The 20,644-nt window shown below is 54.6% G+C and overlaps 1 protein-coding gene across 3 annotated transcripts in view; it reads left to right on the top strand.

Annotated features, from left to right (window-relative positions):
- The window catches only part of chd6 (chromodomain helicase DNA binding protein 6), a 35,927-nt gene extending 15,476 nt beyond the window's left edge, over positions 1–20,451 (top strand). For all 3 annotated transcript variants that reach the window (XM_088607933.1, XM_088607932.1, XM_088607934.1), the window contains 26 exons: positions 260–436; positions 850–993; positions 1,406–1,661; positions 2,111–2,321; positions 2,587–2,782; positions 2,970–3,134; positions 3,713–3,892; positions 4,194–4,304; positions 4,930–5,132; positions 5,402–5,601; positions 5,824–5,983; positions 6,620–6,709; positions 6,957–7,060; positions 7,198–7,327; positions 7,828–7,894; positions 7,983–8,037; positions 8,184–8,409; positions 8,644–8,852; positions 9,202–10,779; positions 11,114–11,265; positions 11,702–11,914; positions 12,046–12,504; positions 12,637–12,816; positions 12,977–13,120; positions 13,745–13,849; positions 14,148–20,451. In XM_088607933.1, coding sequence (XP_088464059.1) covers positions 260–436; positions 850–993; positions 1,406–1,661; positions 2,111–2,321; positions 2,587–2,782; positions 2,970–3,134; positions 3,713–3,892; positions 4,194–4,304; positions 4,930–5,132; positions 5,402–5,601; positions 5,824–5,983; positions 6,620–6,709; positions 6,957–7,060; positions 7,198–7,327; positions 7,828–7,894; positions 7,983–8,037; positions 8,184–8,409; positions 8,644–8,852; positions 9,202–10,779; positions 11,114–11,265; positions 11,702–11,914; positions 12,046–12,504; positions 12,637–12,816; positions 12,977–13,120; positions 13,745–13,849; positions 14,148–15,188 — 6,756 coding nt within the window. In that variant the 3' untranslated portion in view covers positions 15,189–20,451. The remainder of the gene's footprint in view (positions 1–259; positions 437–849; positions 994–1,405; positions 1,662–2,110; positions 2,322–2,586; positions 2,783–2,969; positions 3,135–3,712; positions 3,893–4,193; positions 4,305–4,929; positions 5,133–5,401; positions 5,602–5,823; positions 5,984–6,619; positions 6,710–6,956; positions 7,061–7,197; positions 7,328–7,827; positions 7,895–7,982; positions 8,038–8,183; positions 8,410–8,643; positions 8,853–9,201; positions 10,780–11,113; positions 11,266–11,701; positions 11,915–12,045; positions 12,505–12,636; positions 12,817–12,976; positions 13,121–13,744; positions 13,850–14,147) is intronic.
- The last annotated feature ends 193 nt before the right edge of the window (positions 20,452–20,644 follow it).

Below are 20,644 nucleotides of genomic sequence, written 5' to 3'. Positions count from 1 at the left end.
AGCGTGTGGACGCCTTGATTTCCGCACACGGCCTTCCTGACCGCTTCCCTTCGCCATCCCATCATGCCAGGGCTGTGGTGGAGCTGTACCTTTAATGGCAGCAGAGGGGTTCTCAGCTTCAGGCTGGAGCACAAGAGGCAGTTGTTCCTGGAGACTGAGCAGACTCGGTCTGGCTGCGAAGGGGGAAATGACCAGAGCGGCCTGGGAGTTCAGCAGTGCCGGGTGCTCGTCCGATGGCTGTGCCTCTTGTTCTCGGCAGGGCGCCCCCCTCGCTGGAATGTTCAAGTTCCATGGGGTGATCACCACCTTCGAGATGATCCTGGCGGACTGCCCGGAGCTGAAGAAGGTCCAGTGGCGCTGCGTGGTGATCGACGAGGCGCACCGCCTCAAGAACAGGAACTGCAAGCTGCTGGAGGGGCTGAAGCTCATGAGCCTGGTGAGAGAGCGAGGATCTGTGTGTGTGGCCTGCCCCTGCCCCCTGCACCTGCCCCAGCCCCTGCGTCCTGCGGTATGTGCTGAAATGCACTGACCCTGGCCTAAGCTACATTGTGAAAGACGATTTCCAATCCACAGAAGTACGTGCAACAAGTCCAAACTATTGCAGTCTTCCTTTATTTACCCTTCTTGTAGTGTTTGTTCCCCTTTGCTCTTCTTGCCTCTTGTGTGTTTTTTTTTTTAACCTTTATTTAATGAAGATGGAAATGACACGGACAAAGCGCATCCCTCCACAGAGCGCCAGGTTGACACCAGTGATGACCACAGATTCCCAGAGCTCCGTGTGGGAGGATCACCACCAGCAGGCGGACACGCCAGTGATGCCATCTGACCGGCTGTTTTCCTCCTGTACAGGAGCACAAGGTGCTGCTGACCGGCACGCCGCTGCAGAACTCTGTGGAGGAGCTCTTCAGTCTGCTCAACTTCCTGGAGCCCCAGCAGTTCCCCTCCGAGAGCAGCTTCCTGGAGGAGTTCGGGGACCTCAAGACCGAGGAGCAGGTGCTGGAGAGAGAACAGTGCCCCCAGTGGGACTGCCAAGGGCGGGTTTGGCGCGGAGTTTCCAAAGCTTTGCGTGTCGTGTTCCTTGTCTGGGAGTAGAGTGAGACGGCGCCACCTCAGACAGCCAAATCAAGCTCCTCCTCTCAGGCTTGTCCTTCCTCCTCCTGATCTTTTTTACTGTCAGAGCTCGGCCATGTTCATCCGAATTACATACCTGCTGATTGGTGGGCAGATCCACATGCCGGTCACTTTCCTGAATTTCTAGTTAGAAGTTAAAGCACAGAAAGAAACTGAAAGTCACCCACCCAGTAAGACATGTCCGTGTCTCTGTCCTTTTCCGACCGCGTGCAGTTGTCCGTGCTGCAGTTTGTTTGCGGATGGGGCAGTAACGTGTCGGTCCCCTGCCCCTCAGGTCAAGAAGCTGCAGGCCATCCTGAAGCCCATGATGCTGCGGAGGCTGAAGGACGATGTGGAGAAGAACCTGGCGCCCAAGGAGGAGACCATCATCGAGGTGGAGCTCACCAACATCCAGAAGAAATACTACAGGGCCATCCTGGAGAAGAACTTCACCTTCCTGGCCAAGGGAGCCAACCAGCACAACATGCCCAACCTCATCAACACCATGATGGAGCTGCGCAAGTGCTGCAACCACCCCTACCTCATCACAGGTGCTCCAGTGTATCCCATAACCCTCCGCCTTGTAACAGGTGCTCCAGTGTATCCCATAACCTCCCACCTCGTCACAGGTGCTCTAGTGTATCTTATAACCCCCCGCCTCGTTACAGGTGCTCTAGTGTATCCCATAACCCCCGCCTCATCACAGGTGCTCCAGTGTATCCCATAACCCTCCGCCTCATCACAGGTGCTCCAGTGTATCCCATAACCCCCCGCCTCATCACAGGTGCTCCAGTGTATCCCATAACCCCCTGCCTCATCACAGGTGCTCCAGTGTATCCCACAACCCCCTGCCTCGTCACAGATGCTCTAGTGTATCCCATAACCCCCCGCCTCATCACAGATCCTGCATACAGCCGCCCTCCTGAATGGGAGTTGGCAGGAAACAGACGACAGGCGGGCTGTCACTCCCTAGTGACCATGTCTTTGCTGTCACATGCAGGGGCAGAGGAGAAGATCCTGGAGAGCTTCAGGAAGACGCACAGCCCAGACGCTGCGGATTTCCAGCTGCAGGCCATGATCCAGGCGGCTGGGAAGTTGGTGCTGATCGACAAGCTGCTGCCCAAGTTGATCGCCGGCGGACACAAGGTGCTCGTGTTCTCCCAGATGGTGCGCTGCCTGGACATCCTGGAGGACTACCTCATCCAGAGACGGTGAGGGGACAGCGCCTGGCCACACTGAAACCCCCCATAAATTATTATCTATTATGGTTTTTTTATTTGCTTCTTAGAATCTTAATGCTCTCATCATGCTGTTTCTCGAAAGGGAGGAGAATTTAGAAAATTGAAACGCCAGTTTGGTTTTGATTTTATTATACATCCATCCAATCTGGGAACTTTTTTGTAGAACAAGAACAAAGAGCCGAGATTCGGGCTCGGACCCGTGTTTGAGCTCCAGGCGCTGTTGCTGTCTCTGCAGGTACACGTACGAGCGCATCGATGGGCGGGTGAGGGGGAACCTGCGGCAGGCGGCCATCGACCGCTTCTGCAAGGCCGACTCGGACCGCTTCGTCTTCCTGCTGTGCACGCGGGCGGGCGGCCTGGGCATCAACCTGACCGCCGCCGACACCTGCATCATCTTCGACTCCGACTGGAACCCCCAGAACGACCTGCAGGTGAGCGGCGCCCTCGTTCGCCGTGTAGGCATGCGGCCTGAGCAGCTGCAGCCAGGAGGAGGAGCTTTCTGGGAGACGGGTAGGAGCAGCAGGGGACAGTGTCGCTTGTTGGTCTGTGAGGGAGAAGTGAAAGGACAGACTGTTTCTGTCTCAGCATGTCTGCTCCGTCTGGTTCTGCGTCTCCTAGGCCCAGGCGCGCTGTCACCGGATTGGCCAGAGCAAGGCGGTGAAGGTGTACCGGCTGATCACGAGGAACTCGTATGAGAGGGAGATGTTCGACAAGGCCAGCCTGAAGCTGGGGCTGGACAAGGCCGTCCTGCAGGACATCAACCGCAAGGGCAGCCTCAACGGGGTGAGCGAGCAGGGCTCAAGGCTCTGGACTCGTGGGTTCAAATGCTGGGTGGGTCTCTGCTGTCATGCCCTTGACCAAGGTACTGCACTCGGCAAATGCCCTGGTTAGCAAGAGTCCAGGTAATGATCGGAAAGTAGAATGTGTTCTCAGTTCACAAATGACCTGTCTGGTCACATGAAGGGTTTTCTATAGACACCCTGTACAGAGTGAGGCTGTCAAACTCAGGATGTTGCATTATCTTATGGCATTTGTTATATCCAAACTGGAACTTAATTAATAGTTCCAGTTATTTGACCAACTAGAAAGGACCTCTTCAGGCCTGAATATTTTAGAACTGATTTGAATCAAGTATTATCTTTGAAATGAAACTTCACGTATCATTAAACACATTCACCTGGGCTAAGATTTAGTTTCTTTTAACTAGCTTATGTTGGGGAAAGTGGGGCTGAGCCTTAGAACCCAAGCCCGACGGCCCGGCCGTAGGGTTTCCTAGAGCCTACAGCTCCCCCTGCTGGTCCCCGTGTGATCTCCTCTGCCCAGGGCTGCAGCTCTGTGACGACCTGTGTGTGATGCCGCAGGTGCAGCAGCTGTCCAAGATGGAGGTGGAGGACCTCCTGAGGAAGGGTGCCTATGGGGCGCTGATGGATGAGGAGGATGAGGGATCCAAGTTCTGCGAGGAAGATATTGACCAGATCCTGCAGCGCCGCACGCAGACCATCACCATCCAGTCCGAGGGCAAGGGCTCCACCTTCGCCAAGGTAGACCCACCGCGCTCGGCCAGTCTGCCGGACACTCTCCTCACCGGCCCTGACACAAGTGTACGCAGCTTTTGAGTACAACATGAGCAGCACTTCACACGCAGCTGTGTTAAAAACTTCCCAAAAGATTTTAATGACGCAAAACCTCTAAAAAGAAGTGTGGTGGCGTGCTGGTGTGCTGGTCAGCCTGCGGTTGATGCCTGCGAGAGTCGCTGTGTCCTGCTGCTCTGCAGTGGCTTGGCAGAGCAGTCGGCCTGCAGGCAGAGAGGAGAGGTTGTTCAGAAACTGTCTTGTATTGCAGGCCAGTTTTGTCTCCTCTGGAAACAGGACGGACATCTCTCTGGATGACCCCAACTTCTGGCAGAAGTGGGCAAAGATTGCGGAGCTGGAGATAGATTCGAAAGCCGAAAAGGTAAGGGCTCTGCTGGCATACGGCGGCTTTTCAGCATTACTGTCTGTCTCCACTGCTCCAGTGGACTGGTCGCCCTTGTACTGTTGCTCCTGTGCAGAATTTTCACTAAAGACCTGCAATATTTGTGTGATCTTCTTTTTGTTTTTTCTTCTTAATGTATATTTTTGGTGTTGTAGGTTTTCTAATCCTGTTCTGGGAAACAGGTACAGTGGTTTACATTTTTTAACACTCCAGTATGCATAAAGTCGCTCAGCCTTCCCAGGCTGCGGTGTGGTGGTCTGGAGTTCTTCTCCCGAGTGCTGCAGCGAGACCCCGGCTGGGGGAGCAGAGCCAGCTGAGAGGGGCGCCAAGCTGTGGGCCCGCACAGGCTGCAGGTGCACCTCACACGGCCGCGGTGATGGGCGCAGACAGAGGTCAGCACCTATCCGGAGGTGACGACGGCGCTAGGCGTTTGAACCCGCGGCCCTGAGCCCCCTGGGAAGAGTTGCAGCGTTAGTCTTTGGTGGAGATGGTCTCCAGTTGACATATGGGCGCTGTGAGGCGTCTGGGTGGTGGTGGTGGTGGTGTGGGGGGGGGGACACTGTGTCCTGGCTGTGACCTGGGGACCCTGTGTGCCCCCCGGCAGGAGAGCCTGGTGATCGACACGCCGAGGGTCAGGAAGCAGACGCGCCACTACAACTCCTTCGAGGACGACGAGCTGATGGAGTTCTCGGAGCTGGACAGCGACTCGGAGGAGAGGCCGTGCCGGACGCGCCGCCTCAATGAGCGGAACCGCCGCTACCTCCGCGCCGAGTGCTTCCGGGTCGAGAAGAACCTGCTCATTTTTGGGTGAGTGTGCGTTTCCGTCAGCACATGGGGTGGAGGGGGGAGACAGAATGTGTAAAAAGCTACAAACGCCTGACAAGGGATGATAATGTTCCTGCAGTTTAATAAACTTATTTTTCCCTAAACCAAAAGGCATCTTTTCTTAAATCCAGAATGTTCCACCCAGTCACAAGTGGCTGATGCCACATCTGGGCTTTTGTCAAACTGTCTGTGCTATTCCGTATCCTGCAGTGCTCGCACTGAGCCCGAGTGTGTCTGTCTGTGCTGTACAGCTGGGGTCGGTGGAAGGATATCCTGAACCACGGGCGCTTCAAGTGGCAGCTGACGGAGAGGGACATGGAGGTGCTGTGCCGAGCGCTGCTGGTGTACTGTGTGCGGCACTACAAGGGCGACGACAAGATCAAGAGCTTCATCTGGGATCTCATCACGCCCACCAAGGATGGCAACAACCAGGCTCTGCAGAACCACTCTGGTGAGTTACGCTGAGCTCTTACTGCCCCTGCACTGTCCAGCCTAGTCTGGTTTCACTGGTTTCTTTTCGTTTGTATAGGGTTAAACTATTTCTAAACTCACAAAATCGTAAAGCAACTCGGTAAAACAGCCCTTTGGAATTCTTAACTCGTCGTCCCTCCTGTGACAGTCTCCTGAACCCACAGCTGAAGGGTGTGTGATGTGTCCCTTGTCGGTCTCTCAGGCCTGTCCGCTCCAGTGCCACGTGGGAGGAAAGGGAAGAAGATGAAGAACCAGATATGCCAGCCAGAGATGAAGAATGCAGACTGGCTGGCAAGCTGTAACCCAGAGGTGGTCCTGCATGATGACAGCTACAAGAAGCACCTGAAACAGCACTGCAACAAGTGAGTTTTGCACTGCTCTCAGCCCACCCAGGCGTCCTACACTGCTCTCAGCCCACCCAGGCGTCCTACACTGCTCTCAGCCCACCCAGGCGTCCTACACTGCTCTTGGACCTTCCAGGCGTCCTACACTGCTCTTGGACTTTCCAGGCGTCCTACACTGCTCTTAGACCCTCCAGGCGTCCTACACTGCTCTTAGACCCTCCAGGCGTCCTACACTGCTCTCAGCCCACCCAGGCATCCTGCACTGCTCTCAGACCCTCCAGCCCACCCTACACTGCTCTCAGCCCGCCGAGCCCACCCTACACTGCTCTCAGCCCACCCAGGGGTGCTACACTGCTCTTAGACCCTCCAGGCTTCCTGCACTGCTCTTAGTCCACGCAGACACTCTCTGCTGTTTAACTTCTGTGCTTTCTTAGTTGTTTTTAAACAGCCATTTTTAAGAACTGAACAAATAATTGATCAAACATTATTTTTTTGTGTATGAAACTTAACTTAACTGTCCAAATGGACAGGATCGGCAAAGATTCGGAAATGTGAGAGTCAAATAAAGGTGTATTTGATGTAGTTGGCCAGTGCTGGGCATCCTACACTGCATACCAGACGGTGACCTTTCTTGGTGTCCTCTGTGCTTTCCAGGGTCCTGCTCAGGGTGCGGATGCTGTATTACTTGAAGGCAGAGGTGCTAGGGGAGGCCGCAGACCTGGCTTTAGAGGGCGTACCGTCCAGGTAAGTTCACTGGGTTTTCTGTTCATGTTTTTTGTGCTTTTCTCAATAGAGAGGATCTCAAAGTGCTTCAAAAAGCAATGTTTCAATGAGACACGGCAAGCATATGCTGCAAGCATATGCTGCTAGCATATGATAAAAATTCTGGGAAGCGTTAGCATGTGTTGAGGTTAGTTCTGCATCAATGCGCGTTGTCTGTGGTGGATGTGCAGGTGAAAGGCTCATTGCAGCTGTGTTGTGTTTTCTTCAGTAAACTGGAAGTGGTGCTACCAGATATTGACTACCTGGAAATCCCTGCAGACTGGTGGGACGCAGAGGCCGATAAGTCTCTGCTCATCGGGGTTCACAAGCACGGTATGCTGTGCTCTCTTTTTATAACCAGTGTTTTTTAAGCCTTGAAGAAGTCCGAGTCAGTCCTGTGCTATGTAGGAATTTGTGTATGTGGCTGACTCTGCCTGTCTTCTGTGTGGTGTCGTGTCTGCCCCCTGCAGGCTACGAGCGGTATAACGCCATGCGAGTGGACCCCAGGCTGTGCTTCCTGGAGCGAGTGGGGATGCCCGACGAGATGGCCCTGTCAGTGGAGCAGGGGGGTGGAGAGGGGACAGCTGACATCACCGACAGGCAAGGGGCTCCTTGGGATGACAGACTAACATTGGAACTAATGAAAAACCAAACAACCCAGATTTGATACATAACACATGTAATCAGACTCACCACAAAATGAGAACAGATTCAGCCATCTGCATTGCTGGAGCAATTAGCCATAAAAAATAACCATTAACCATTAAAATATCTCCATTAACAACTGGCAATGAAATGCCTCAATGCATCTCGCAACATCGGGGACCCCCCAGGAAGTGATCCCTGGACACTGCCACCATGTACTGTGTACCTTGAGAGTGGCTGATGTGGCTGAAGACATTGTGTTCTAGAAACATACTTCAGGGGCAGCTGCCGGGCTGAGCAGTCCTGACATTCTTGGTCCCGAAAGCTCATAAACCAGAGCAAACGTGGGCTGGTTAGTGTGTGACAGGCCGCAACATGCAGAGCTCTGTTTCCCGACATGAGCGTGTCCCGGCCAGTGCGCCCTCGTGATTCCGGTCTCTGCGTGTCATCTCCAGGGCTGAGGTCGGCAAGGAGGAGGACCAGAGACAGGCGGAGGCAGGCTGCGCGCTGGAGCAGGCCGAGGTAAGTGGCACGCCCCTCCTCTGGGCCTTTCTCTTCCTCCTGCAGCGCCTTGTCATTGAGTGTCATCGTCTCTCTTTTTCCCCTGAAGGAAGAGGTGGCCGTCGGTAACGATGTCTCGGAGAAAGCTGAGACTGCTGCTCCCGGTGAGTGTCCTGGTCTCGCCTGGCTGCAGTGTTATTAATACGGACACTCGGGCGCTACGCAGACGCTGATTAATTCGCACTCGCTCCCCTGCCCAGCTTGTGAAGAGCCTCTGTTCTTCCTCCTCCTCCTCCTCTCCTGTCCACAGCCCAGGACAGCGCGGAGCAGGAAAGAGCCGTCTGGCCAGTGGGGTCGGCCTTCACAGCCCGGCTCAGGCGGCTGATCACGGCGTACCAGCGCTTCACCCGCAGGGAGCCCCTGCGCCCCGACTTCCTGCTGCCAGGCGAGGGCGCCGGCGGCGTGTGGCCAGTGGGGGAGGAGCTGCGCCGGAGGGCAATCGAACCCGACCCGCTGTTCCTGGAGATGCAGAAGAGGTGCAGGCCTGACGTCGTTCGCCACACCCCTTCCTGGAGCATCTGTTTGTGTTTCTTTGTTTTCATGTAGTTTGAAGTCAAATGTTATTCGGCAACAAAGTATTTTGAGCTCTGACCACTTAGCTTTACGGTCAGGAAGGCAGGAACTCAAAAAGAACAGGTTTCCTGGGCTTTCGGTTTTTACTGTAGAGGGGTTGACCGCCGCTGTGGTGTCTCTCCTCTCCGTCCGTGCAGGTGGACCCGGCGCGAGCAGGCCGACTTTTACCGCACGGTGTCGTCGTTCGGCGTGGTGTACAGCCCGGAGAAGAAGAGTTTCGACTGGACGCAGTTCCGCTCCTTCGCGCGGCTGGAGAGGAAGACGGACGAGAGCCTGGAGCTCTACTTCTGCAGCTTCGTGGCCATGTGCCGCGCGGCCTGCCGCCTGCCGCCCAGGAAGGAGGAAGGTAGGCGGGACGTCCGGAGAGCGGAACCGGCCGGCCGGCGTCTCCCTGCAAGCCTGGCCCCTGCTCGTACACAGAACCGTCACGCTCGGCTCTGCTCCAAGAACAGAATCGGGAGCTCGCTCTTCCAGGATGGCGTTGATAAAGATGGCACAAGAATATGTGATTAGCAGCGCTTTAAATACATTGTGTGGACTGAGGTGAATTAAGGCAGGATCATCGGGCGTTTCTGACTTGAGGGTTGTATCATTTGTTTGGCACCAGGGAACTGAACGCATGCTGGACCGCGGCTGTCACTGTGCCGGACTGTGAGACGTCGGTAATTTCCAGGGTTGTTCCCGTGTCTTTCCAGGGCCGCTGGACCCGACCCTGTTCGTGGAGCCGATCACGGAGGAGCGCGCTGCGCGAACGCTCTACCGGATCGAGCTGCTGCGCAAGGTCCGGGAGCAGGTGCTCTGGCACCCCCTGCTGGCCGAGCGCCTGCAGCTGTGCCGGCCCAGCCTGTACCTGCCGGTGTGGTGGGAGTGCGGCAAGCACGACCGCGACCTGCTCATCGGCGCCGCCAAGCACGGCCTCAACCGCACCGACTACTACATCCTCAACGACCCCCAGCTCTCCTTCCTGGAGGCCCACCGCAACTACGTGCAGAAGGAGACCCAGGGCCAGGCGGGCGCCAGGGCCGCCGCCCACCACTGCTGCCTGTTCGAGGCGGGCCTGGGCCACTGCCCCTCGCCGCCGGTGGACTTCGCCGCCGCGCCCGGCCCGCACCCTCACCCCGCCTCCGACGCGGCGGGAGCAGAGGCGAGCGGCGCCCTGGGCGTGGGCCCGGGCAGCAGGGCGGGGTACCTGGAGTGCCCCCCCGTGGACGAGGCCCTGGAGCTCAGCTCCCTGCAGCACGAGGGCCTGGGCGGGGACTCGCTGCACGGCAAGCCGGCCAAGGAGGCTTTCAACGGCTTCCCCTTCAACTCGGCCTCCGGCGGGCAGAGCATGCTCAACTCGTACGGCGTGCAGGGGGGGCTGAACGGCACCGAGCCCTGCGACATGGCGGACAAGCTGCGCAGCGACGTGCTGGTGGGGGAGCAGTACCCCTGCGAGGACACGGGCCTGATGACGCCCTCCGGGGAGCTGGAGGAGCTGCAGGCGCCCTGGGACAGCGCCGACCACACCGGGGCTGCTGACATGTTCAACGAGTCGGACGCCATCCTGGGGCCGGAGTTCATGGACTCTGCGCCGCACGAGGAGCCGCGCGTGGGAAGCGCCCTGACTGACTGCCTCAGCATGCCCAGCTCCGACTCGCAGAGCGCCAGCGTGGAGCCCCTGCAGTCCAGCTTCATGCTGTTCAAGGAGATCGCCGTTTCAGATCCCGCCCCGGAGCAGACGGCCCTGTCCGCCAGTCCAGGGCCGCACTGTGCCCCCGAGTACGTGCCTCCCGCCCTCTCTCTGCCCGACATTAGCCTGAACCACCACTGCCCCGAGGATGCCCCGGGCAGTGCAGAGGAACCCGAGGAGAAGCTGAGCGACTCGGACGTCACCCACAGCGTGCCCAGCCCGGGAGACGGCACGGAGAGCGTGACCTTCGAGTTCTACAAGGAGGAGCTGTCGCACGACGGCCAGAGCTTGGTGGGCCCGGAGTCGGGCTCCGTGGTCCCGGACCCGTCCTGTGAGGCTGAGGACGAGAGCGCCCTCTGCGGGCACAGCTACCCGCCCCCCCGCAGCACCTCTCCACCACCCCTGCCCCTCCCGCAGGTGCCCCCCCCGGCCTCTCCGGGCACGGAGGCCGTCTCGCAGTTCAAGGAGGAGTTCCCTGCCGATCCCCTCCCCTCGGAGAGCAAGCCGGAGAGCACCCTGCTGCCCCCCAGGCTGGAGCAGCTGGGCGCCCTGGAGCAAGAGGTCAAGGAGGAGGTCAAGGAGGAAAAGCCCCAGATCCCAGGTACTGCTCTTCCCGCCACAGAAATACAGCCGGAGCCCCAGTAGCCCTCGTTTCCGCCACAGTCGCGTTTTTCCACATGAATAGCGTGCGAGGAACCACATCGCAGAGCAGCGTGGGAAGGGGGAAGTGCGCGTGAACTGGTGAACACCCGGTACCGTCGGGTCGGGTCGGGTCATGTTGAGTGGTTAGTGATGTGAGTAGGAACTGCAGGCTAGCATAGCCTGGTACTCTGAGTGTTGGCGAGCCTCTCGCAAGCAGAGACAGAGTGGCTGTCCAGGCCCAGAGCTGAGCATCTGCCCTGTATAACTGCTCTGCCCCTCTGTGCCCCCCTCAGCTCTCCTGGGAGAGGGCTATACGGAGGAGCCCCCGTTCTCCACCCCACTGGCCACGTGCGAGGTGCCGGAGAGCCTGCAGGAGGCCCGCGAGCCCACCATCGCCCAGCTGCTGCAGGAGAAGGCGCTGTACTCCTTCTCCGAGTGGCCCAAGGTAGGTACAGCGTGGGGCTCTGGGACCCAGGCTGTGCCGATGTACCCAGGGGCATCCGAGAGCAAACGGGCACAAGTATGTCCTCATGCACCTGGGAGCGTGCTGCAGAGATGGGGCCGTCGTTCAGGAGTTTCTGATGAAAACATCTTTAACTTACAACTGCAGCTGTCCTGATTCTGTGGTGCTGTCTGTTAGATGACCTGAAGTAAAAGGTGGGAGTTTAGGTAAAAGGGCAGTAATTATGAAAGGACAAGCCCAGCTGTCATTGTTCTGTTCTGTCTGCAAGATTCAGCCCAGGGAAGAATTCGAATTTGGCTGTGCTTCCAGTGCAGGTCTTTGGCAAGAGCAGCTATAAAGCTGATCTCCCAGCCAGCGGGTGGAAGACTGGCACGAGACTGCTCCTGGGCGTACAACATGAAAGCATGTCTTCTTTCAGGACCGCGTGATCATAAACCGCATTGACAGCATCTGCCACGCCATTCTGAAGGGGAGGTGGCCCTCCTCCAGCCAGCAGTTCGACTCTCCCAGCTCGCTGTCGGCGCCCCCTCTGCCCAACAGCGCCCCGAGGAGTAACTACATCCCTGCACGGGTGCAGTCAGCCCAGAGCCTGAACTTCGGCCTTGGGGCTCCCGTCTCCCACCTCTCCAAGGTATTTATCAGCTCTTACAGGTTCCAGTTCCAGAAGGTTAGGTGGTTGTCCTGACAGCTGAAGCCTCTGTCGGGCTGCATAGACATGATGATTCGGGGGTGAGCTGCGATCAGTGCCTCGTCTCGTTGCAGGAGAGCCTGGGGGGGGTGCACTTCCTGCCCGAGCTGAAGAGGAGTCGTCGGGCATTTGAGTACGATGGCGAAGGAGGCGCCAAGCCGGGCCGTCCCGAGAAGATCCCGGTGGCGCACAGGGGGTCTCTGGTCCTGAACGGCTGGCAGGAGGCGGCCATGGACCTGTCCAAGGCCGGCGAGCTGGGGCTGGCGGGGGCGGCCGCTGCGGTGCACATGGGCCACCCGGGCCACAACGCGGCGCCGAAGCTCCAGTCCCTGGGTGCCCTGCAGGGCTCGCTGGGCCTGGACATGGCCGGCATCCTGCAGGCCGGCCTCATCCACCCCGTCACAGGCCAGATCATCAACGGGAGCCTGCGGCGCGACGACGCAGTGATGCGCAGGAGGAGGGGCCGCAGGAAGAACGTGGAGGGGCTGGACATGAGGTTTGCCAAGAGCAGGAGCCTGCAGACCCCGGAGCAGGTAATGCAGCATGGGCGGGGGGCCCTTTCAGTGGGCATGACGCCCACATTCCCTCTGAAGAGCAGGCCATCACAGGGATGCTGTCTGTGCAGAAGCAGATCTTTTCACCTCGCTGTCGCCTCTTGTTCACAGAGCAGCCAAGAAGGCACAAAGCCGTCAGCGGTGTCCAGCTGTGCTCCGACTGACCACCCGTCGCCGGCGCCCTCGCAGCCCGACAGCCTGCTCCTGGACCGAGAGGCGGCAAACAAGAGCCTGCTGGAGTGGCTCCGCCAGAACCCGAACTACACCATGGAGATGCCCGGCTTCTCCCCTGTGAGTGTCCCCGAACCCTGCTGTGCGGGACCCGGTACACTTGCCCTCCTCTGGCTCGGCTCTGTTTCCCCGCTGTGCCCTGGACAGGGGGTGGGGGGCGTGGCCACACCCAGCCTGTAGCCACGCCCTCATCCCGTCTCTCCCCGCCCCCCCCCCCCAGGCCCAGAGCGTGGGGATCCTGCATGGCTTCGCCGAGCGGCCCAAACAGAGGCGCCACCGCTGCAAGGACCCCAGCAAGCTGGACGTGAACTCGCTGACCGGCGAGGAGAGGGTGCCAGTGGTACACAAGGGCACCGGCCGCAGGGTAATAACCGCCTCGCTCTGTTCTGCGCCTGCTGCTGTCGCGGTGTCAGGGGGGCCTGTTTCAACACCGCGGGAGCCGAGACGTGCTGCTGCACGCAGACACAGCGCTGTCGCGTGTTAGAGCCAGAGCAGAGCAATACAGAGGGGTCTGCACGCTGCTCAGGGGCCCAAGGGAGTAGGATTCCTCTGCTGGCCGTGGGATTTGAACCGGCAACCTTCCAACCACAGGCGCAGATCCAGATCCACAGAGCCACCGCTCCGCCCACCTCATCATTTCTTGATGTGAATTTTTTTTTTGTCCGTGATTGAACATTTAAGGCCTTTTTCTGCCCAAATACATTTTTTTCTGCGTCTGTAATTACAGTCTCTATGAATCTATGAATTGGCTTCATCACTCTGCTCTCCTCCCCACTGATATCTGATGTGTGGTGAGCGTTCTGGCGCACTATGGCTGCCGTCGCATCATCTAGGTGGATGCTGCACATTGGTGGCGGTGGTGGGATTCCCCATTACCTGTAAAGCGCTTTGAGTGGAGTGTCCAGAAAAGCGCTATATAAGTGTAAGCATTTATTATTATTATTATTATTGCTCTGTCTGATCTTATTGTCATTGTGGTGTGTTGCAGCTGGGGGGCGCTATGGCACCAGCAATAAAGGAGCTGTCCCGATGGCTGGATGCCAACTCCGAGTACGCTGTGGCTCCCGACTGGGCAGACATCGTCAAGCATTCTGTGAGTGCCAAACCAGTGGTAATCAATCCATGCACACAGGCAGTCTGAAATTGCCTGAAACTACATATTTAACCTTTGCAAGGCTACATTTTAAAATCTGTTGTGTTTACTTTCCTGAAACCAGCAGTCCCCGTAGCTGTTGTGTAGCGCAGGGCTGCCTTAGTCTCTGCATTATGAGTGTGACCACATTCCCCTTCCAGGCTCAGGGTTAGGGACGGGGACAGGGCTCTGCGTGCTCCTCTCTGCTCCGGGAGGGGCTGCGGTCTGTCAGCGTTAACATCCCCGTGTTTTTTCGAAGGGGTTCCTCCCGGAAGGCAAGTTCAACCGCATCCTGACGGAGCCGGTCTCCCGCGACCCAGGCCCGCGCCGGAGAGGCCGGAGGCCCCGCAGTGAGATGGCCAAGGCGGCGGGGATGATGGCCGACTCGCCCTCCAGCATGGGGCCACTCTTCATGAACGGGCTGATCGGCAGCATGGACCTGGTGAGCCTGCAGAACCTGCGCAACGTGCCGGGGATCCCCCTGGCCGGGCTCATGGGGTTCCCTCACGGGTTTGCCGCCGTGCCTGCTGGGGAGGACGCCAAGAATGGCCTTAACATGCTTCCCATGATGCTGCACGGCATGGCAGCGGTCCAGCCTCACATGTTCAGCGTCAGCGGGCTCCTGAGCCAGCCACCCAGCACCAGCCCGTCCTCCACCTCTGCCCCGGCGCCTCCTGTGGCCACGGTCAGCAGCGCAGGAAGTGGCTCTCCTGCCGCCTCCAGCCCAGCTGCCAACGAGGGCTCTCGCAACGAGGCCACGGCCTCCTGTGCAGGAGTGGACAGAGAGGCGGGAGACGCGCAGGACAGCCTGGACGCCAGAAAGGAAGACAAGCTCCCATCAGATGTAACAACGAGCTCGGCCTGTGTCAGCAGCAGCCGTGCGGAGCCCGTGGTCACCACGTCGACGACGACAAGTGGACACTTGGCGTTTAACCCCTTCCTGATCCCAGGGATGTCCCACGGACTGCTTTACCCCCACATGTTCCTCCCCCACGGGATCAGCATGGCCCTACCCAGCATGCCGCAGGCCGGCCCCGCTGATGGCTCCGGCAGCCCCAAGAGGAGGAAGAGGAAACTGCGGGAGGAAGGAGGGGCGGAGACGGGCGTGGACAGCAGCCTGCAGACTGAGGGCGCACCCCCTGAGCAGGCCAGCGAGCGCCAGACTGAGGCCGGGGGCGAGGCGGAGGACAGCACAGAGCAGACCTCAGCCGAGTCGCCCGGGAGCCCTGCCGCGAAGGCGGAGAAGGAAGTTGAGGAGCTGGAGGAGGAGGAGGTGGTGGACAGGGAGGATTTACAATAGACCTTCCCCTGGCCTACCTCTTTGTACTGTGCTACCAAGTTACCGGTTTGTGGTTGTGTAGGTCAGAGATTTTCATGTAAAGTCTTTTATTATCCACTTATTAATGTTTATAGATCTCCTGCACAGTACCAAACTTGTGATTCTTACTATAGCCCCATCCCCTGAATGCCTTGGAAGGAAGACGGAAAGAGAATAAAACACTAAAGGCTCTGTGTCGGAGGCAGGAGGGTGCTGGGGTGGGTCGTCGAGAGGCGCGCCCCAGCTGGGACCGTACTGAGCAGGGGTGCAGCGCGGTGCAGGAGGGCGTCCTGCCGCGGTTCGGGAGCAGCTGTGCGGCTGCAGACCCCACAGTGTCTCGGGGGGTAACGATGGTGTCAACAGGGTTCTAGCATTCTTGCCATGCTTCTGTGTGTCCGGGTTCCAGAAGAGCTCTGGAAGGGAGGCGTACCCTTCAAGTCTGGTTAAAGAGAAAGGCCTCTGTGAAAATAAGAAAACAGTCGATAACAGGACCCCGAGACAGATGAATAGCATATTTGCTGCTAATAAGTTGTCTTTCTGGGCATCTTTGTTCTTGCAAGGTTGGTTTAGGATTTTGCTGCTACGGGAAGTTTTTTTTTTTCAGATTTTTTTTTGGGGTGGGTGGAGAATTACAAAATTCCCAGGTTCCTTAAAAAGTACCACGTAGAAAAATGATATTTTAGAAGCATTTTAACAAATGAAGCTGTTTGCTGAAACCAACAGCAAAGAACAATCCTTGGTTGCTTTTCTTTTTTTTTTTGCTTTTCTGGTCTTTTTGCAATGACACTTTTAAAAAATGTTCTTACAGTTGCTAAGTTGCAACGGACCATGTGCGCTTACATTGCCCTGCAGGCAGTGTTCAGACAGCTGTCTCTGTGTCTGGAGGCCACTGGATTAGTGCCATAGGGTACCCCTACCCTTTGAGGGCCAGATGCTTGCAAGTGTTTAATTGTTGCCAGCTTGGGACCTAAGGAAAGACTGCTGGTGGTTCAATTGATTGAATTGTTCTGTAATTAATAGCTCTGTGACCCTCAAAGACAGAATTACAGTTGTCACAGCAGCGGTGCTGCACTGCTGCAGGAGTGAGGGAGATGATGAGCGTCAGTGCTGCACTGCTGCAGGAGTGAGGGAGATGATGAGCGTCAGTGCTGCACTGCTGCAGGAGTGAGGGAGATGATGAGCGTCAGTGCTGCGCTGCTGCAGGAGTGAGGGAGATGATGAGCGTCAGTGCTGCGCTGCTGCAGGAGTGAGGGAGATGATGAGCGTCAGTGCTGCGCTGCTGCAGGAGTGAGGGAGATGATGAGTGTCAGTGCTGCGCTGCTGCAGGAGTGAGGGAGATGATGAGCGTCAGTGCTGCGCTGCTGCAGGAGTGAGGGAGATGATGAGCGTCAGTGCTGCGCTGCTGCAGGAGTGAGGGAGATGATGAGCGTCAGTGCTGCACTCCTGCAGGAGTGAGGGAGATGATGAGCGTCAGTGCTGCGCTGCTGCAGGAGTGAGGGAGATGATGAGCGTCAGTGCTGCGCTGCTGCAGGAGTGAGGGAGATGATGAGCGTCAGTGCTGCGCTGCTGCAGGAGTGAGGGAGATGATGAGCGTCAGTGCTGCGCTGCTGCAGGAGTGAGGGAGATGATGAGCGTCAGTGCTGCGCTGCTGCAGGAGTGAGGGAGATGATGAGCGTCAGTGCTGCACTGCTGCAGGAGTGAGGGAGATGATGAGCGTCAGTGCTGCACTCCTGCAGGAGTGAGGGAGATGATGAGCGTCAGTGCTGCGCTCCTGCAGGAGTGAGGGAGATGATGAGCGTCAGTGCTGCGCTGCTGCAGGAGTGAGGGAGTGGACGAGCTGAGTGAAGATTGAAGGAACAGGTGGGAAGTTTCCCCTTGTGTCCAGTGCAGTGGAGGAGTTTCTACTGAACATGAAAGGAATAATGCACCAGCAGAGTGTTTAGCTTATTGTAAAGTTTTAGGGTGTCCTTTCTCCTGTTTTACATGTGAAGGTAGATTTGATAAATCTATTACTTTTAAATGATGTAAAATCTATATTTTATTTTTACAAGGTGCCCTTGTAATTTTGTTTAATTCATTATACTGTTTCACACAATCAGGACCAGTTGTCTCCATGCTTGTAGTACTGTCCTTTCCACTTCATAGTTTTACCTCTCAGTAACTTCACACCTCGTTGATATACTAGTGTTTGGCATCTCTCTTTATTTTATACTGAGAGGCGTTTAGAAAGGCGATGAATGTTACTGGATTTGGTATTCATTTGTTGCGTTTTTAAAGCTTCTGAGTCCGTTTGCAGCTAAGCCACTTTGACAGAACAGTTGATTTTCCTGTTATGTTACATGTTACATGTTTTTGCACAGAGAAGCAGGGCGTGGCAGGCTCACTGGCATCTGGAGGTTTTCTTTGTGGTTTTATTAGTGTGGAAGCTCACCTGGAAACTGTGCCTCTTCCTCATCCACAGCAGGTTCGCACTGTCATCAGTCTCACTTTTCACAACTAGCATTGATGTTGCCTTGAAACAGCTGGTGGCTTTTTCCTATTTTCTTATTTATTTTGCTTTTTGTTTTTGCTTTTGCCAAACGTTACCAAATATAATGAGAAACCATTATCATTATCATCCTTTGTTATTATTTAGTTATATTGGAACTACAAAATGCCTTATTTAGAGTTATGCCTATGGATGTTTCTGTGCATTTCCATATTTGAAAATGTATATAAAAGTACTTAGTGTAGAACTTCATTTCATCAAAACTGAAACCTGGTCTAAGAATCTCACTGGCCTGAGTTCCTTGAAATTTCCCTTTAGTTGTATGCATACTTTTTTTGCTTTCTTGGTAACCTTTTTGCTTCTGGATTTAAAAAGCAAAACGCACAGTTCATAATAATAATAATAATGCAAAGACAGGTGTTCCAATCTGATGCTCTTAATATTTTCTCAAGTGATCTCATAAGCACAAAAATCTGAGGAATTTCACAGATCTCTGCTGCAAGTTCACATGAATGTTCTTTTGTTGGTGAAAAGTGATTTTAAGCGATCCCTTTTTTGTGCTTCCCAAAACTGTTAGACTGCCTGAGCACCTCCATCCATGGTGTTACTAATTCCGAGTAACTTGGCACGTTTGCGGGCCTTCACCACCGTCATGATACTTTTCAAAACCCCGTTGAGCTTGGCGACAGAAGGTGTGTGCATACAACTAAACTGGGTGGCGCAGTTTTAGTTTCCTGCCCCTCTGACACAAGTCTGGCTGAAGCGTTTGGACTCCCCTCAGAAAAAAAAGAAACAGTTCCCTCAGCTATCACGTCGGCGTCACAACACGAAGACAGTGGAACAAGCCCAGCAGCAGCTGACCATCATCACCCGCTCACAGACGGGACCTGTTCCCTGCGTTTGCCGGGAGAAAGACTTGAATCTCTTCGTTGGTGCAGTAATTAAGGGCAGAAACAGAACACAGAAACTGTTGGTATTTATTCAGTTTACATTCTGTCGTTCGTCGCTATTTACCATGTTTGTATTTTTTTCTGTTACAGTCTTGCTAATTTATCCAAAGGTCAGATTGTTTTTGGAGTCGTGTGTATTTCAGATGTATTTATTGTACACTTCTTTCTTACCAGTATCATTTTTATACCTGTATTCTAACTTATAAGGGGTTCAGAAGGAAAACCTGCAGGATCCAAATCTCTTTTTGACACTGACGCTGTTAGTTTTCCTTAAAAATCGTTTTCTTATTTTTGCCTCCAGTGGAAGCAGGGATAGTTTGCAGCTGATTAAAAATGAAACTTTATTGTACTGAATAATGAATTACTGGGCAAAGAATATCCAGGCTGTCTGAGTGTCTCACTGTCTGTGACTGTCAATCATAGCGTCTGTGTCTGTGTACTGTATTAAAGCACCTCCAGCTAGACTTATTTGCTATGTGAGTCGTTTTCCATTAATAAATAAATGTGAATAACAAGCTATTTGAAAGTGGAGTTATAATAAAAAACATATTTATATTCTTGACCTGCAAGTTCTTATTTTTATCCAGAATTTTTTTTATTTCTCATTTTTGTTTAGGTCAGGTTTTTGTCATTTGTAATTAGTTATGCACTGGTATCCCAGCACCTGTACTGTACTAGTTAGAGCACAGTACTAAATAGTACATAGTATAATTAGTAATGTAATCCTACAACACTAAAATCACTTATTTACTCCAACAGAAAGGAAAGAGGCTTCCTTCTGACACAAAGCCCTATCGTTTATCAATCATCACAGATTTATGACTCTCATCTTCGGCTGATGGTATACTTTAGTAACTAATAATGTGTGATCTGCTGTTCTAAAACAGGGCTCTTCAAGGTTAATTGTCAGGAAACATTTTGGTATTTTACCAAATTTGTCCTTCTAAATGTCCCATTGGGTGGCACTGTGACACTGTGGTTAGCATTGCTGTCTCTCACCTCTGGGGCCCTGGGTTCAATTCCAGACCTGGGGTTGCTGTCTGTGTGGAGTTTGTATGTTCGCCCTGTGTTCATGTGGGTTTCCTCCCACAGTCCTAAAAAAATACCGGTAGGTTAATTGGCTTCTGGGAAAACTGGCCCTGGGTGCAAGTGTGTGCTTGTCTGTGTTTGTGTCTGTCGTGAGATGGATTGGCACCCCATCCAGGGTGCATCCTACCGGAGGCCCGTTGCTTGCTGGGATAGGCTCCTGCTCCCCCGTGCCCCTGAACTGGAAGAAGTGGTTAAAAAATGGATGATTATAAAACCCTGACATCACTGGCCATGCCTAGAGCATAAAGTTAAAACACTAGCTGGTGTGTCTTCTTGCAAGCACACATTTTGTGTCAACAAGCAAAACTGTCAGCTTAATTCAGACAGTGTGCCTCACAGAGCCCTGTTTAGTAAGGTGTTTAGTTCTGGGAGTTTATTGCATGAACAGACAGTGTGATGCTCAGATGGGGCTAAAGGTTTTTTGGACTACAGCCACCTGCACTGGAATTGTAGTTTTCTTTTAATGCAGTGAAGGCCAGTGGTTAGCCACACGGGTGTAAGTTTTTTTTCTCCCTGAACCCAAGACTATTCCGGATTGTATGCTACAGAAGCAGAGTGTGTTCTGTGTAGATCTGAAATCTGCCTCTGCAGCTTTTACGGCGTTAGTTTTTATTTTTTTGTTGAACTAGCTCCTGTATTCCCATGTGGACCAATCACATAACTCAAAACATGGTATGTGATCTTTTATTGTGCAATAAAAGATGACTTTCAACTTTCACTTTAAGTGTGCCTTCTGCTTTTGTGTTAGGGGAACATAACCTGTAAGAACAGAGCAGAGTTTAACAGAACAGCTAGAATGGAATATGAATTTTCAGTCTTTTATTATTGACTTTGCTAGCATAAGCGGATTAAAGAAAATGACTGCAAGCTGAACCAAATTACATGAATGTGAAGTTCAAGATTTTTCTTTC

The sequence above is a fragment of the Lepisosteus platostomus genome, chromosome 15 (genome assembly GCF_059453375.1).
Source record: "Lepisosteus platostomus isolate fLepPlt1 chromosome 15, fLepPlt1.hap1, whole genome shotgun sequence".
Taxonomy (NCBI): domain Eukaryota; kingdom Metazoa; phylum Chordata; class Actinopteri; order Semionotiformes; family Lepisosteidae; genus Lepisosteus; species Lepisosteus platostomus.
The sequence above is the reverse complement of the archived record's forward strand: the minus strand, read 5'-3'. Positions and strand labels throughout refer to the sequence as shown.